General features: G+C 39.8%; 1 protein-coding gene across 5 annotated transcripts in view; it reads right to left on the reverse strand.

The window, feature by feature from the left end:
- Nucleotides 1-15432, reverse strand: part of unc79 (unc-79 homolog, NALCN channel complex subunit) — a 199382-nt gene that overhangs the window by 8950 nt on the left and 175000 nt on the right. For all 5 annotated transcript variants that reach the window (XM_033027737.1, XM_033027736.1, XM_033027733.1 and 2 more), the window contains exons 41-45: nt 13802-13906; nt 11005-11082; nt 3644-3733; nt 1571-1746; nt 943-1126 (exon numbers count right to left, since the gene is read on the reverse strand). In XM_033027737.1, the coding sequence (XP_032883628.1) occupies nt 943-1126; nt 1571-1746; nt 3644-3733; nt 11005-11082; nt 13802-13906 (633 nt within the window). The remainder of the gene's footprint in view (nt 1-942; nt 1127-1570; nt 1747-3643; nt 3734-11004; nt 11083-13801; nt 13907-15432) is intronic.

Genomic DNA, 15432 nt, shown 5'->3' on the forward strand with positions numbered 1-15432 from the left:
TTTTCTTCATGTATTTACTCAATTCGCTTACAAAAGAATATTTTTTAATCTTTAACCACCACTCCAAATTCTAACCATCAGTTGTATCAAAAGGGTTTTTCCTTGTGTTAACTTTGGCCAGTCACCTGAAACGGGTTCTTGCTGATCATCATCCTGAAGCAATTAGAAATAAGTCCTTCAAGAGTTAACTGTGTGTGTTTGTCATATGGACTGGAACAAATAACTTCTTATTTGCTGCTGCTTTACAACCACATGTAAGAAATTAATTATTATGGTGCATATCTGGTGCGTATGGAAAAGTAGGTATGATATTTGAAACTTATACAAAGACATGGAATTGTAGTGAGGACCTTTACACGATTGAAGATAAACACTGTGATATACACAGGCTACAGAATTATTCTATAACCAATTATAAATGACTTTTAGATAAATAGTTGCACTGATAACGAATAATTAAATAGCAAACAATAATTATCTGAAAGCTATTGTAGACATGAAATTAACTGACATTTGAATAAAAACATTTTGTGATATGTTAAAAAAGTTTGCATGTGTGAAAGATCTAACGTGCACACAATAGCATGGAGTGATGTATTCCAGAACCTTCGAACTTAGCCAGCATGGAATAGCACATCACGTATAGGTTCCAGATACAATGGAATGATTTGCTGTAGATGCTTGGGAAGATAGTTTCCACAGATTCTCTTAACTGCCTACCATATCGTAGAAAGAGGATTGTCAGATATTCTGAAAAAATGTCATATAGCCTTTCATTTTAGTGGTTTGCATCATTTCTCTGGGGTACAAGCAAAACACGGGAATTCAGGGCATTCAGTTCCACCTTGTCAGGTAGTGCGAGTTTGCAATTAAAAAAAAACCAGAACTACATTTTCTAAATACTTAAGGTTCAAATTGAAATTTGTGAAACATTCACATTACCTTGGATTGCTCAGGAAATCCAAGCAAGATAACTATAAGATGATCTGCAACGTGTGAACCAGCATCCAAAGGGATAGGCATGCATGAAGTGGATCCTGAACATACAACACTATGGGTAAGAGACCCAAGTAACAGCCATGACATAAGACGAACATGGGAAACACACTCAATAAACTCTTTTGGTCTATAAAGGTTGGAGGAGGAAAAACAAGAACAAAAAATTAATCACAATTAGACATTTACACAGATTGATATGTATTTAATATTAAATTCACACAATGCTCTCTCGCCTTTTGTCACTTATTTCCTTCAATGTATTAATTTAACAGCCTTGGTAACAGAGATAAAAGCTTCATCAAAATATTTAGAACATCGGGATAACAATTTGAAATGTCTTAATTATGTTATTTGATATACATTAAAAAAAGATAGCTTTGATTTCTAGAGACATTTATTGAACAATGTTAGTTCATAAGTTCATGCATTATAGGAGCAGAATTAGGCCATTCAGCCCATCGTCCACTCCGCCATTCAATCATGGCTGATCTATATTTCCCCTCAACCCCATACCCCTGCCTTCTCCTCATAACCTCTAACAACCTAACTGAGAGTTCTCCATGTTACTTACCCTTGTTGCATTGCAGAGGGAGGATGATACAACCATGGCAAGTAGCGAACAACAGCTTTGTTATCACGGTGATTTCCTTTGGCTATTTCCATTGCTGCTATCTGTGCTAATCCTACTTTGAGATGGCCACCAAATGTATCTTCATGCAAAGGCTGAGAACAGGTTTTCATGTAACTCTGGAAAGACAGTTATTAAATTATATTAAATGACAAATATTTAAGCACAATGACGGGTGTCAGGGGTTATCGGGAGGAGGCAGGAGAATGGGTTTAGGGGGAGAGATGGATCAGCCATGATTGAATGACTGAGTAGACTAGATGGGCCGAAAGGCCTAATTATGCTGCCATCACTTATAGAAACATAGAAACATAGAAAATAGGTGCAGGAGGAGGCCATTCGGCCCTTCAAGCCAGCACCGCCATTCATTATGATCATGGCTGATCGTCCCCTATCAATAACCCGTGCCTGCCTTCTCCCCATATCCCTTGACTCCACGAGCCCCTAGAGCTCTATCTAACTCTCTCTTAAATCCATCCAGTGATTTGGCCTCCACTGCCCTCTGTGGCAGGGAATTCCATAAATTCACAATTCTCTGGGTGAAAAAGTTTTTTCTCACCTCAGTCTTAAATGACCTCCCCTTTATTAAGACTGTGGCCCCTGGTTCTGGACTCGCCCAACATTGGGAATATTTTTCCTGCATCTAGCTTGTCCAGTCCTTTTATAATTTTATATGTTTCTATAAGTATCCCCTCATCCTTCTAAACTCCAGTGAATACTTTATGACCTTATAGTAACCACACTCAGTGCCCTTAGACTGCTGCGCAGTAAGTAGTGGATGGGTTGTGAATCAACCAAAATTAATTTACTCCTTAATCTCAATTATGTTTTTGTGATTTACTTTGCAATGCTCAAGGTTGAATACGTGAATGTGCTTGTGGTAAGGCTGGTGTGTCTCATACAACCAAACTATTCCCAATCTTCAACCCACCATTTCATGCACATTCAGTCCTTCCTCGATCTAATCTGAATGTAGCACCTAATGTACAAATGTACTAAAGTACATATTCACACGTTATTACTTTTCATTAGGATCATCAGATAAAATAAAACTCTTTCTAGTTTAATAGGGGGATAGCAAATATGAAAAAACGTCCTCCAATTATAAACATTCCACAGCCGGTCCCAAGGGATTAATTTCATTAAAGTAATGTTGCATTATATTTTCCACCAGAGACTGCATTTGTGAAAATTAGATTTTGTGTAATCATGCAAAGAAAACAGGCATTGGACAAGAATCCATTTTATCAATAACCTTCATACAAGCAAAATGATGCTGAAGATCTACATTTTACAGACAACATGTAGGAGAACAGTATATAGATACAATAGATAAGGTTGAAGTTGGTGCGTGAACCTCTGCCTCACCTGAAAGGACTCTGGGGACCCAGGATGGAGTTGAGGGAGGAGGTATAAGGACAGGTGTCACATCTCTTGCAGTTGCAGGGGAATGTTCCTGGGGAGGGGGTGGTTTGGTTGGGAAGGAATGAGTAAACCAGGGAGTTGCAGAGGGAACAATCTTTGAGAAAGCAGAAAGGGGTGGAGATGTGACTAGTGGTGGGATCCCGTTGGAGATGTGACTAGTGGTGGGATCCCGTTGGAGATGTGACTAGTGGTGGGATCCCGTTGGAGATGTGATTAGTGGTGGGATCCCGTTGGAGATGGCAAAAATGTCAGAGGATGATATGTTGCATGCAACGGCTGATGGGGTGAAAGGTGAACCCCATCTGCATTGTTCTGTTCTATGTTCTATATAATATCTCATTTTGCAGATTAAAAATCTCAAACTGCATAAAAAGGTTGCACTGTATAAAAAAATTTCTATTCCATTATCTTTTTTGTATTTCTTCATACTGGACGGGTCCGATGTAATCTGCAAAGAAGTTTCTCTGAAAAACATCTTTACTGAAGAGCATCTAATTAAAATACATGACTATTATAGTCCATTTAATCCAAATATTTACATGCAGAATGTTAAAAGTAAGAACTTCAGCACAAGGATCAGAGATCACATACCTTTAGTTTGGACAGTGTATGCATATCAGCTATAAAGTCCAGCAATTCACCTATGTACTGTCGCATGCACTCCATTGCTGCAGTTGTGTACTGCAAGAATAAAGAAAATCAATAAAGAACATGCAGTGTTCTATAACTCAGTAAGTTCTATAAGGAAATAATTACTTGATGTTCAAGGTGAAGTTTTGATCATTATTAATTTTATTTACAGTTAGATAAATTAAGATCTAATTCAAATCAAACATCTGAAAAGGCACGTCATTTGTTGAACACTAATAGTGAAGCTATTGTTTATAAACTTTAATAAAACACATATTTCCATGACACCATGCATGTAGGAATAATGCCCAAGCCACCATCTATCCAGAGCCCAAATTCCTATTCGTTTATGCAAACTTTCAATGCAATATGCATTGGCTTTCCTTACATTATAGTCAGCAAATCTACCTAATCTGCCGTGAATTGCTATGTTGTACCACAAAAGAACCATTCTGCTTGTATTTGTTTTTCTTTCTGCTCCTTACTATAGTGCTACAAGGCCACATCACCCTCCATCAGTTTATGTGTAGGAGCAATTTATAATAGCTTTCTCCACAGCAACACCAAGGTCACTGCACAGTAGATGACAACATTGATATATTCAGTAAGATAGACTTGCAGTGCAGCCACGAAAAGAAGCAATGCAATAATGCGTATCTAGCCAAAAAATATATTTCAAAAATTATGATTAGAAAACACATTATACATAGTATTTTAGCACAAAATAAACAGCAACTATATTTTAAGAAACTAATTGTTCGTCCCATTAATAAATTGAAAATTACAAAAACATATCAATTATGATTTGCCAATATACTGTTGAATACTAAAATATATTGTCCATTAATTATGAAAAATGCATATTCTTTAACATTTAAAATCAATTGGTGGAATAATGGTGTAATTTGCAGACTTACAACTGACTGCAACTCATTTATGATGATTTGATAATGTGCTCAAGCTCTGCTCTTTCAGAGGTTAAGACCTTGCAACATATAGAAACAATCTAATTGGATTACAGTCTGAAGTATAACATTCATTAAAAATATGTTTTGCTCACTATTAATTATAATCCTACTGACATACCCACTTCTCTCCAAGACACTGGCAGCATTTAAAACATAGAACAATGCAAGATAGGAACAGGCCATATGTCTGGGCTGAACATGATGCCAAATTAAACTGAACTCCTCTGTCTGTATTGGATCCATATTCTTCCATCTCTACATATTCATGTTTCTATCTAACAGCTTCTTAACCACCACTATCATGTCTGATATAGAGCTGTACCCTCTAATCCAGGCAGCATTCTGGTAAACCTGTTCTGCACCCTGACCAATGCTTCCACGTCCTTTCTGTGATGAGGCAACCAGGACTGTACACAATACTTAAAATGTGGCCTCACCGAAGTTCCATAAAACTGCATTTAAACTCTTATATCCTGAATCCTGACTCTTATATCCTTATATGCATTCACCAATCCTAAATGGCCTACCTATCCTTAAACTGTGACCCCTGGTTCTGGGCTCCCCCAACATCGGGAACATTTTTCCACATTTTGCCTATCCAATCCCTCAAGAATTTTATATGTTAGAAGATAATATGTGGATAAGACACTATTTTTCCTATTGTATGGCCTGTCTTTATTTCCAAATGGAAAAAAGAACTGAAATCTCTATAATGAAGGAACAGAAAACTGTTTGAAGAACTTGGTAGATTATTGAAAAGTCAAAGGCAGGTGATGCAAACTATTGTGACATCAATTTCTATGTTGTGTCACATTGAATGAAATGGAACCAGAAGCCTCACTAATATTCTTAACTGACATATCGTTAACTCTCACTTTTCAAGAGCTCTGCCACTTCGCTCCCAGCAGATGTTTGGTGGCAAGTGCCAAACACCTGCAGAATTAAGGCAGTAAGCAGTTGTCATCAATCAGCAACTCAGCGGAAAGTTTATGATCCCTTTAAACCACAGGAGTGTTGGAAGAGTGAAATGTGGTCGTTTTGGGCAGTGAAGGGGAATCTATCCTGCTGAGTGGATTTAAGAGAGCTGAAAACATTAAGCTCCAGTGGAAACACCATGTAAGTAAATGTTGGACAACTGACCCCATTTTGGAACTAATCTAAAAATGCATGCTATCGAATCAAGTTTTGTGACACAGTACTTCAACTAATTAAAACAAAATACTAGTGAGAATATACTTAACATATAAATGGCAGCATCTCACCCAGCATTTTTGTCCACCCACGTTATTTAGCCATTTGTACCCGTAATTTAGGGACGTTATATGATTTTTTTTTAAATAAGATTATATGTGTTGTTTTCTCCCTCACCTTCAAGGTTAGTTCTTCTGTTTGTTTTTATTTGCTTCAGTTTTATTTAGTGTTATTTATCACGTTGTGGTTGGAGCTTTTGAACGATTTAAACGTATCAGATTTTTTTAATTCATATAAATTCATAGCGTCGCCCGAACGCCAAATCCCTTCAGCTGTACCTGCAACTGAAACTACGGGTGCATTAGTAGACCTTGAACAAGCATTTACACACTGTAACTTTCTTCATTTCTACTTTTGGGTATGTATGTGGCAATTATGGCTCATGGAAAATCCTCCCACACTACTAGTTATATTCGTAACAACATATTCAAATAGGTGAAACTTTCAACCCTTCCCAACCCCTTAAAAAATGTCTGAAGAATGGACCCGACCCTCAACGTCACCTAGCCATTCCCTCCATAGATAGACACAAAATGCTGGAGTAACTCAGCGGGTCAGGCAGCGTCTCTGGAGAGAAGGAATAGGTGACGTTTTGGTTCGAGACCCTTCTTCGGACCCTCCATAGATCCAGCCTGACCTGCTGAGTTCTCCACCACTTTGTTTTGCTCTTAAAATAAATCGGTGGTCCGCTGACACGATAGACCACTCTGGAAGTGCAAGTTTTTCTGTACACTTCATACTGTACACATCATAATACACCCTGAGTGATTTAATGGGGTTAGATAATTTTTTGAAATCTGTTGTCTAGAATTAATCGATACCCACCCTATGTACCTTTTATCAGATTTAAATCAGAATTCCGATTTTTTTGTTTTCCTATTCGTCCATTTTTTGTGCCCGATTATTTGGCGGCCAATCAACCGCTGTCTCTAAGGGGGTTGTGTCCAATCACCGATTAGCTTCCCTTAAAATTTCTGTCCAATCAACAAATTGGTCTCCTCCCGTCCAATCAGCCGCTCGCTCCAAGTGCATTGTGTCCAATCACATAATACGCTGGTCACTCGGCGGCCAATCAGATGCAATCTCCGAGGGGCGTTGCGACCAATCACCGAACAGCTTCCCTTACTGAGATACCTATCTTTATTTGACTGAGTTACTGATACAATGTGTATGTAATCATCATGCCCAGTGCATTTAAGCTCAAATTGGCCCCGAAATTTACCATATTACAAAAAAAATTCTCACGGGGGGCTTATAGCGTCTACCCCCCTTCCTTCCCAACCTCAGCCTCACAGACCTTAGCGTACCCCTAGTTCCTAAAACCCATTTCTATCACTGATTCTTCCTTGCTCCTGTAATCAAACCTACTGATAATAAATAGCAACATGCCAAATGCTTTCCGAATCTTTTAAAACAACGAAAAATAATTTGAATAGCAATCACCCTTTGCAGGAATTCAAATTGGCAGGGGTGCTGAGGAAGAGGATTTCTTGGAATGTATGCGGGATAGTTATCTAAATCAACATGTAGAGGAACCAACGAGAGAGCAGGCTATTTTAGACTGGGTATTGAGTAATGAGGAAGGGTTAGTTAGCAGTCTTGTTGTACGTGCCCCCTTGGGCAAGAGTGACCATAATATGGTTGAGTTCTTCATTAGGATGGAGAGTGACATTGTTAATTCAGAAACAATGGTTCTGAACTTAAAGAAAGGTAACTTTGAGGGTATGAGACGTGAATTGGCCAAGATAGACTGGCAATTAATTCTAAAAGGGTTGACGGTGGATATGCAATGGAAGACATTTAAAGACTGCATGGATGAACTACAAAAATTGTTCATCCCAGTTTGGCAAAAGAATAAATCAGGGAAGGTAGTGCATCCGTGGATAACAAGGGAAATTAGGGATAGTATCAAAGCGAAGGATGATGCGTACAAATTAGCCAGAAAAAGCAGCATACCGGAGGACTGGGAGAAATTCAGAGACCAGCAGAGGAGGACAAAGGGCTTAATTAGGAAAGGAAAAATAGATTATGAAAGAAAACTGGCAGGGAACATAAAAACTGACTGCAAAAGTTTTTATAGATATGTGAAAAGAAAGAGATTAGTTAAAACAAATGTAGGTCCCTTGCAGTCAGAAACAGGTGAGTTGATCATGGGGAACAAGGATATGGCGGACCAATTGAATAACTACTTTGGTTCCGTCTTCACTAAGGAAGACATAAATAATCTGCCGGAAATAGCAGGGGACCGCGGGTCAAAGGAGTTGGAGGAATTGAGTGAAATCCAGGTTAGCCGGGAAGTGGTGTTGGGTAAATTGAATGGATTAAAGGCCGATAAATCCCCAGGGCCAGATAGGCTGCATCCCAGAGTACTTAAGGAAGTAGCTCCAGAAATAGTGGATGCATTAGTAATAATCTTTCAAAACTCTTTAGATTCTGGAGTAGTTCCTGAGGATTGGCGGGTAGCAAACGTAACCCCACTTTTTAAGAAGGGAGGGAGAGAGAAAACGGGGAATTACAGACCAGTTAGTCTAACATCGGTAGTGGGGAAACTGCTAGAGTCAGTTATTAAAGATGGGATAGCAGCACATTTGGAAAGTGGTGAAATCATTGGACAAAGTCAGCATGGATTTACAAAAGGTAAATCATGTCTGACGAATCTTATAGAATTTTTCGAGGATGTAACTAGTAGCGTGGATAGGGGAGAACCAGTGGATGTGGTGTATCTGGACTTCCAGAAGGCTTTCGACAAGGTCCCACATAAGAGATTAGTATACAAACTTAAAGCACACGGCATTGGGGGTTCAGTATTGATGTGGATAGAGAACTGGCTGGCAAACAGGAAGCAAAGAGTAGGAGTAAACGGGTCCTTTTCACAATGGCAGGCAGTGACTAGTGGGGTACCGCAAGGCTCAGTGCTGGGACCCCAGCTATTTACAATATATATTAATGATCTGGATGAGGGAATTGAAGGCAATATCTCCAAGTTTGCGGATGACACTAAGCTGGGGGGCAGTGTTAGCTGTGAGGAGGATGCTAGGAGACTGCAAGGTCTTGGATAGGCTGGGTGAGTGGGCAAATGTTTGGCAGATGCAGTATAATGTGGATAAATGTGAGGTTATCCATTTTGGTGGCAAAAACAGGAAAGCAGACTATTATCTAAATGGTGGCCGACTAGGAAAAGGGGAGATGCAGCGAGACCTGGGTGTCATGGTACACCAGTCATTGAAAGTAGGCATGCAGGTGCAGCGGGCAGTGAAGAAAGCGAATGGTATGTTAGCTTTCATAGCAAAAGGATTTGAGTATAGGAGCAGGGACGTTCTACTGCAGTTGTACAGGGTCTTGGTGAGACCACACCTGGAGTATTGCCATATAACCATATAACCATATAACAATTACAGCACGGAAACAGGCCATCTCGGCCCTACAAGTCCGTGCCGAACAACTTTTTTCCCTTAGTCCCACCTGCCTGCACTCATACCATAACCCTCCATTCCCTTCTCATCCATATGCCTATCCAATTTATTTTTAAATGATACCAACGAACCTGCCGCCACCACTTCCACTGGAAGCTCATTCCACACCGCTACCACTCTCTGAGTAAAGAAGTTCCCCCTCATGTTACCTCTAAACTTCTGTCCCTTAATTCTAAAGTCATGTCCTCTTGTTTGAATCTTCCCTATTCTCAAAGGGAAAAGCTTGATCACATCAACTCTGTCTATCCCTCTCATCATTTTAAAGACCTCTATCAAGTCCCCCCTTAACCTTCTGCGCTCCAGAGAATAAAGACCTAACTTATTCAACCTATCTCTGTAACTTAGTTGTTGAAACCCAGGCAACATTCTAGTAAATCTCCTCTGTAATCTCTCTATTTGTTGACATCCTTCCTATAATTGGGCGACCAAAATTGTACACCATTGCGTACAGTTTTGGTCTCCAAATCTGAGGAAGGACATTATTGCCATAGAGGGAGTGCAGAGAAGGTTCATCAGACTGATTCCTGGGATGTCAGGACTGTCTTATGAAGAAAGACTGGATAGACTTGGTTTATACTCTCTAGAATTTAGGAGATTGAGAGGGGATCTTACAGAAACTTATAAAATTCTTAAGGGGTTGGACAGGCTAGATGCAGGAAGATTGCTCCCGATGTTGGGGAAGTCCAGGACAAGGGGTCACAGCTTAAGGATAAGGGGGAAATCCTTTAAAACCGAGATGAGAAGAACTTTTTTCAAACAGAGAGTGGTGAATCTCTGGAACTCTCTGCCACAGAGGGTAGTCGAGGCCAGTTCATTGGCTATATTTAAGAGGGAGTTAGATGTGGCCCTTGTGGCTAAGGGGATCAGAGGGTATGGAGAGAAGGCAGGTACGGGATACTGAGTTGGATGATCAGCCATGATCATATTGAATGGCGGTGCAGGCTTGAAGGGCCGAATGGCCTACTCCTGCACCTAATTTCTATGTTTCTATGTTTCTATGTTTCTTCAGCAACAGCCATCACAACCTAAATTCACAGATCAATGTTAAATATATCAATACAAAATGATTCATTTTACTCCATCTCATTACAATATCTCCGGTGTTTACTCCTAATTAAACAAATCAATAAAATCACAAATTATTTTATAAAGGTAAATGCAGTGTGTTCATCAGCTGTAATAACCTTTGGAACCTGCAAACATACAATATTTGATATGGATGGAGTGTAACTGCAGTAGGTAACATTTCACCAAAACTTCTATACACTGCCAAACAACAGCACCTTTAACATCTAAAATATGGGCTACATGCTCTTGGGAACGCCACTGCCAGCTACCTTCCAAGTCCAGTCACATAACTCCCTATTTAACTCTATTCTGTGAACACCATACTGCAGCTTTTCAAAGCAGCAGTTCACCACTCCTTCCTCAAGTGTAATTTGATGGGAGTTATAACACAGAGCTTGCCAGAAACAAACACATCCTCAGAATGAAGAATTAAATATAGGTCTTTCATCCAAAATCATAGTAAACTGCAATATAATGAACAAAAACTCTAAACTCATACAAAACAGAAGAGGATTGCTCGTGGAATTTTCAATGACACACTGGGTCTAGGTGTAATACTTACTCCAGGAACAGAGGCAATTAGGTGTTTCTGTATAATCGTTGATTCCGCTATTTTTGTTCCAGCATCTGCGCAAACAAACTTGTAAGGACAAGAGAGGTCCATTTGTTTTTACATCGGCATTCAAACCATATATTAGTCAATTTCCATTATTCTATAACTACAACCTTCATCTGACAGTAATCATTGATCAATATTGCACAACAAGTCCACTTGCATATTCAATTGCCAAAGGCCAATCATAAAACATGTTCAATCATTCTTACCAATAGTAATCAACATTTTTCATTAAGCATGAAGATATATATGCTCAATGATCATTAATAATTAATGAATAATATTTCAAGAAACTGATTCAAAGAGCGTTCAATTTAGGTTAATTTTCAAGTCAAGTCTATTCGTCACATACACATACGAGATGTGCAGTGAAATGAAAAGTGGCAATGCTCGCGGACTTTGTGCAAAAAGACAAACAAACAAACAACCAAACAAACTACAAACAGAATGGAACAGAATCACATATTCTTTTACATATTAAATATTGTGGGCGGAAGGAAAAAGGGAAAAAAACTGCAATTTTTTTAAAAAGCAGTAGAGTGGTACAGTAAACGTTAGTCCCTGGTGAGATAGGAGTTTAACTTTTACTGCTTTACTACCACTCTACTCCCTTTTTTCCCTTCTGTCGGACATCAGTATTATTCAATGCTTTATTTGTAGATAAAGAGGTGCCGGTACGCATATCAATCCTTGCTTTTGGTTTCCATTGTGGATTGCAGTCCTTGTAGCTGTTTGAGCGTTTTAAGGGCCTGCCTGCCTAATTGAAATAATATATATATTTTTTAAACTTCGAAAAAAATCGAAAATTTAAATTCTAGTTTTAAACGTTTTGGAGATGCCAACGCACCGTACCAGCAGGGAACATCACAAAAAAAGCAATGTTATTAATTTAACTCTAGTCCAATAAAGTACTTCTGCCAAGAAGTACTCCCCAGTCAGAACTCTAAAGGCACCATGTGGTCAGAACAATGCTTCATGTACTTCATATACAAACCAAAATTTGGTTCCATTGGCTTAAATGTCATTGATTTTACAAATATTATATGCCACTACGACCGAAAAGCACTTTTCTTTTACATTACCAACTAGAAATGAATTTCCAGACAAGGATTTGTGATTATAGAATCATTAAAAGGACAGTCAGTCCTTTGAGCCCCTGCTAGTCAAAAAGGATTTTTCTGGCCTAATCCTGTTTCACCACAAGGTCTTCTTCCGTACACATGCAGGTTATAGCTCTTCCATACACATCCAAATACGTTAAAAGGGGAGAGGGTTTCTGCATATACTGACTGACAAGATATAATTGTTCTCCCCTCTAAAGTTTCTACCAATGACCTTTTTTGACCTCCCTGCGAAGGGAAAAAGCTCCTATTCTATGACACCTCCTCTTCTCTCTTTACACCTCAATTACGTTTCCCTTCAGCCTCCCCTGTTACAAAGAAAATAATTTGCATGTGCCCAATCATCCCCATGGCTACAATTGTCCAGTCAAGATAACATCAATCTAAATTGGTTTTGCTCCCTCTACTGTACAAGCCCATCTTTCCTGCACTGTGATGAGGAGAACTGTACGCATTAGACTTCAGAACAGGCCCTTCGACCCACTGAGTCTGCGCCGACCAGCGATCACCCCATACAGTGGTACTATTCTGCACACTAGGGGCAATTTACAATTTTTATCAAAGCCAGTATGCTTCTGGAGTGTGGGAGGAAACCAGAGCACCCAGAGAAAACCCACGCAGTCACAGGGAGAACATATACATTTCATAGAGACAGCGTCCATAGTCAGGATCGAACCCGGGTCACTGTTGCTGTAAGGCAGCAGGTCTACTCCTGCACCACTGTGTTGCCCCAAATTACCTTATGTAATTTAATTATGCCAGGAGTAGGCCATTTGGCCCTTCAAGCCAGCACCGCCATTCAATGTGATCATGGCTGATCATCCCCAATCAGTACCCCGTTCCTGCCTTCTCCTCATATCCCCTGACTCAGCTATTTTTAAGAGGCCTATCTAGCTCTCTCTTGAAAGCATCCAGAGAACCTGCCTCCACCGCCCTCTGAGGCAGAGAATTCCACAGACTCACCACTCTCTGTGAGAAAAAGTGTTTCCTCGTCTCCGTTCTAAATGCTTATTCTTAAACTGTGGCCCCTGGTTCTGGACTCCCCCAACATCGGGAACATGTTTCCTGCCTCTAGCGTGTCCAAGCCCTTAACAATCTTATATGTTTCAATGAGATACCCTCTCATCCTTCTAAACTCCAGAGTGTACAAGCCCAGCTGCTCCATTCTCTCAGCATATGACAGTCTCGTCATCCCGGGAATTAACCTTGTAAACCTACACTGCACTCCCTCAATAGCAAGAATGTCCTTCCTCAAATTAGGGGACCAAAACTGCACACAATACTCCAGGTGTGGTCTCACTAGGGCTCTGTACAACTGCAGAAGGACCTCTTTGCTCCTTTATTCGATTCCTCTTGTTATAAATTCTAGCATGACATTCCTGTACTTGCATTTTATGAGAAAGCATCTTTTTAATCACCTATTGCTATATTTAAGAATTCATGCACATGAACTTCAAAGTCCTTCTTTCTCCACAACACTCATTATATTCCTGTTTATTATATATTAATTTGTCTTGATGTAACTCCCCAAACTATGCCAAAACGAACCCTCTTCAATTATCATATTCCAGAATTTGAAGCCAACTCACAATTAAATAGAGAATATCTGAACAAAGATTTACCTGTACCAACAGCAAAAGGTTGGTATCCGGTAATGGAGATTTTAATTTCAGTGCTTGTAATAATTCCAACACAACACATCGAGAGAGATAGAATTTATCCCGTTCCTGCAAAATACAAGCACAAAGCACAAACAGAACTTAACAGAAAGCACCTAACAGAATTGAAAACTACTTCCAAATCAGAGCAAGTACACACTGTATCATAACACTGCCTGGTACTGAAGCATTGATGTCATTGATGCAATTTGGTTTACAAACACCCGATAATGAAAAAACTTTTCATGTTCACCTCTCCAATCTATAAACATGAAATGCTTTAAACATGACACACTGATCTGTTTTGTAGTAAATGCCTACTATGTTCTGTGTGCTGAAGCAAAGCAAGAATTTCATTGTCCTATACAGGGACACATGACAATAAACTCACTTGCACATTTGAACACTTGAACTTGAAATGGACAAAGACAACTGAGTGGGCCCAAGGGCCTGTTCCTCTGCTGATTGTTCCATATTCTGTGTTATAGTTTATTTTAATTTCTTTATCACAAGTTTATTCCTTCAGCATAATTTATTGTTGAAGATTTGAAAAACGAAATAAAGATTAGAGTTTGCTTTAACCATTGTTGGTTTCTTCTTTCTCCTCTCTTTTTCACACAGGAAACACTTTTTTCTCACAGAGAGTGGTGAGTCTGTGGAATTCTCTGCCTCAGAGGGCAGTGGAGGCTGGTTCTCTGGATACTTTCAAGAGAGAGCTAGATAGGTCTCTTAAAGATAGCCGAGTCAAGGGATATGGGGAGAAGGCAGGAACGGGGTACTGATTGATAATGATCAGCCATGATCAAATTGAATGGATTTGCGGGCTTGAAGGGCTACTCCTGTGCCTTTTGCATCTGTGCCTTTTGCATCTGTGCCTTTTGCAACAGTGCCTATTGTGTGGCTATTGAAATGTGTGGCTATTGACATGTGTGGAGATTGAAATTGTGTGGCTTTTGAAACTGTGGCTATCGAAACTGTGTGGCTATCGAAACGTGTGGCTATCGAAACGTGTGGCTATCGAAACGTGTGGCTATCGAAACGTGTGGCTATCGAAACGTGTGGCTATGGAAACGTGTGGCTATCGAAACGTGTGGCTATCGAAACGTGTGGCTATCGAAACGTGTGGTTATGGAAACGTGTGGCTATTGAAACGTGTGTATATCGAAACGTGTGGCTATCGCAACGTGCGTCTATTGCAACTGTGCGGCTATTGCAACTGTGCGGCTATTGCAACTGTGCGGCTATTGCAACTGTGCCTTTTGCAACTGTGCCTTTTGCAACTGTGCCTTTTGCATCTGTGCCTTTTGCAACAGTGCCTATTGAAATGTGTGGCTATTGAAACTGTGGCTATCGAAACGTGTGGCTAATGAAAAGTGTGGCTATCGAAACGTGTGGCTATTTAAACACGTGGCTATCGAAACGTGTGGCTATTGAAACGCGTGGCTATTGAAATGCGTGGCTATTGAAACGTGTGGCTATCGAAACGTGTGGCTATTTAAACACGTGGCTATCGAAACGTGTGGCTATTGAAACGCGTGGCTATTGAAATGCGTGGCTATTGAAACGTGTGGTTATCTGGGGAGAGATTTGCAAAG

Source organism: Amblyraja radiata, chromosome 9 (genome assembly GCF_010909765.2).
Source record: "Amblyraja radiata isolate CabotCenter1 chromosome 9, sAmbRad1.1.pri, whole genome shotgun sequence".
NCBI lineage: Eukaryota > Metazoa > Chordata > Chondrichthyes > Rajiformes > Rajidae > Amblyraja > Amblyraja radiata.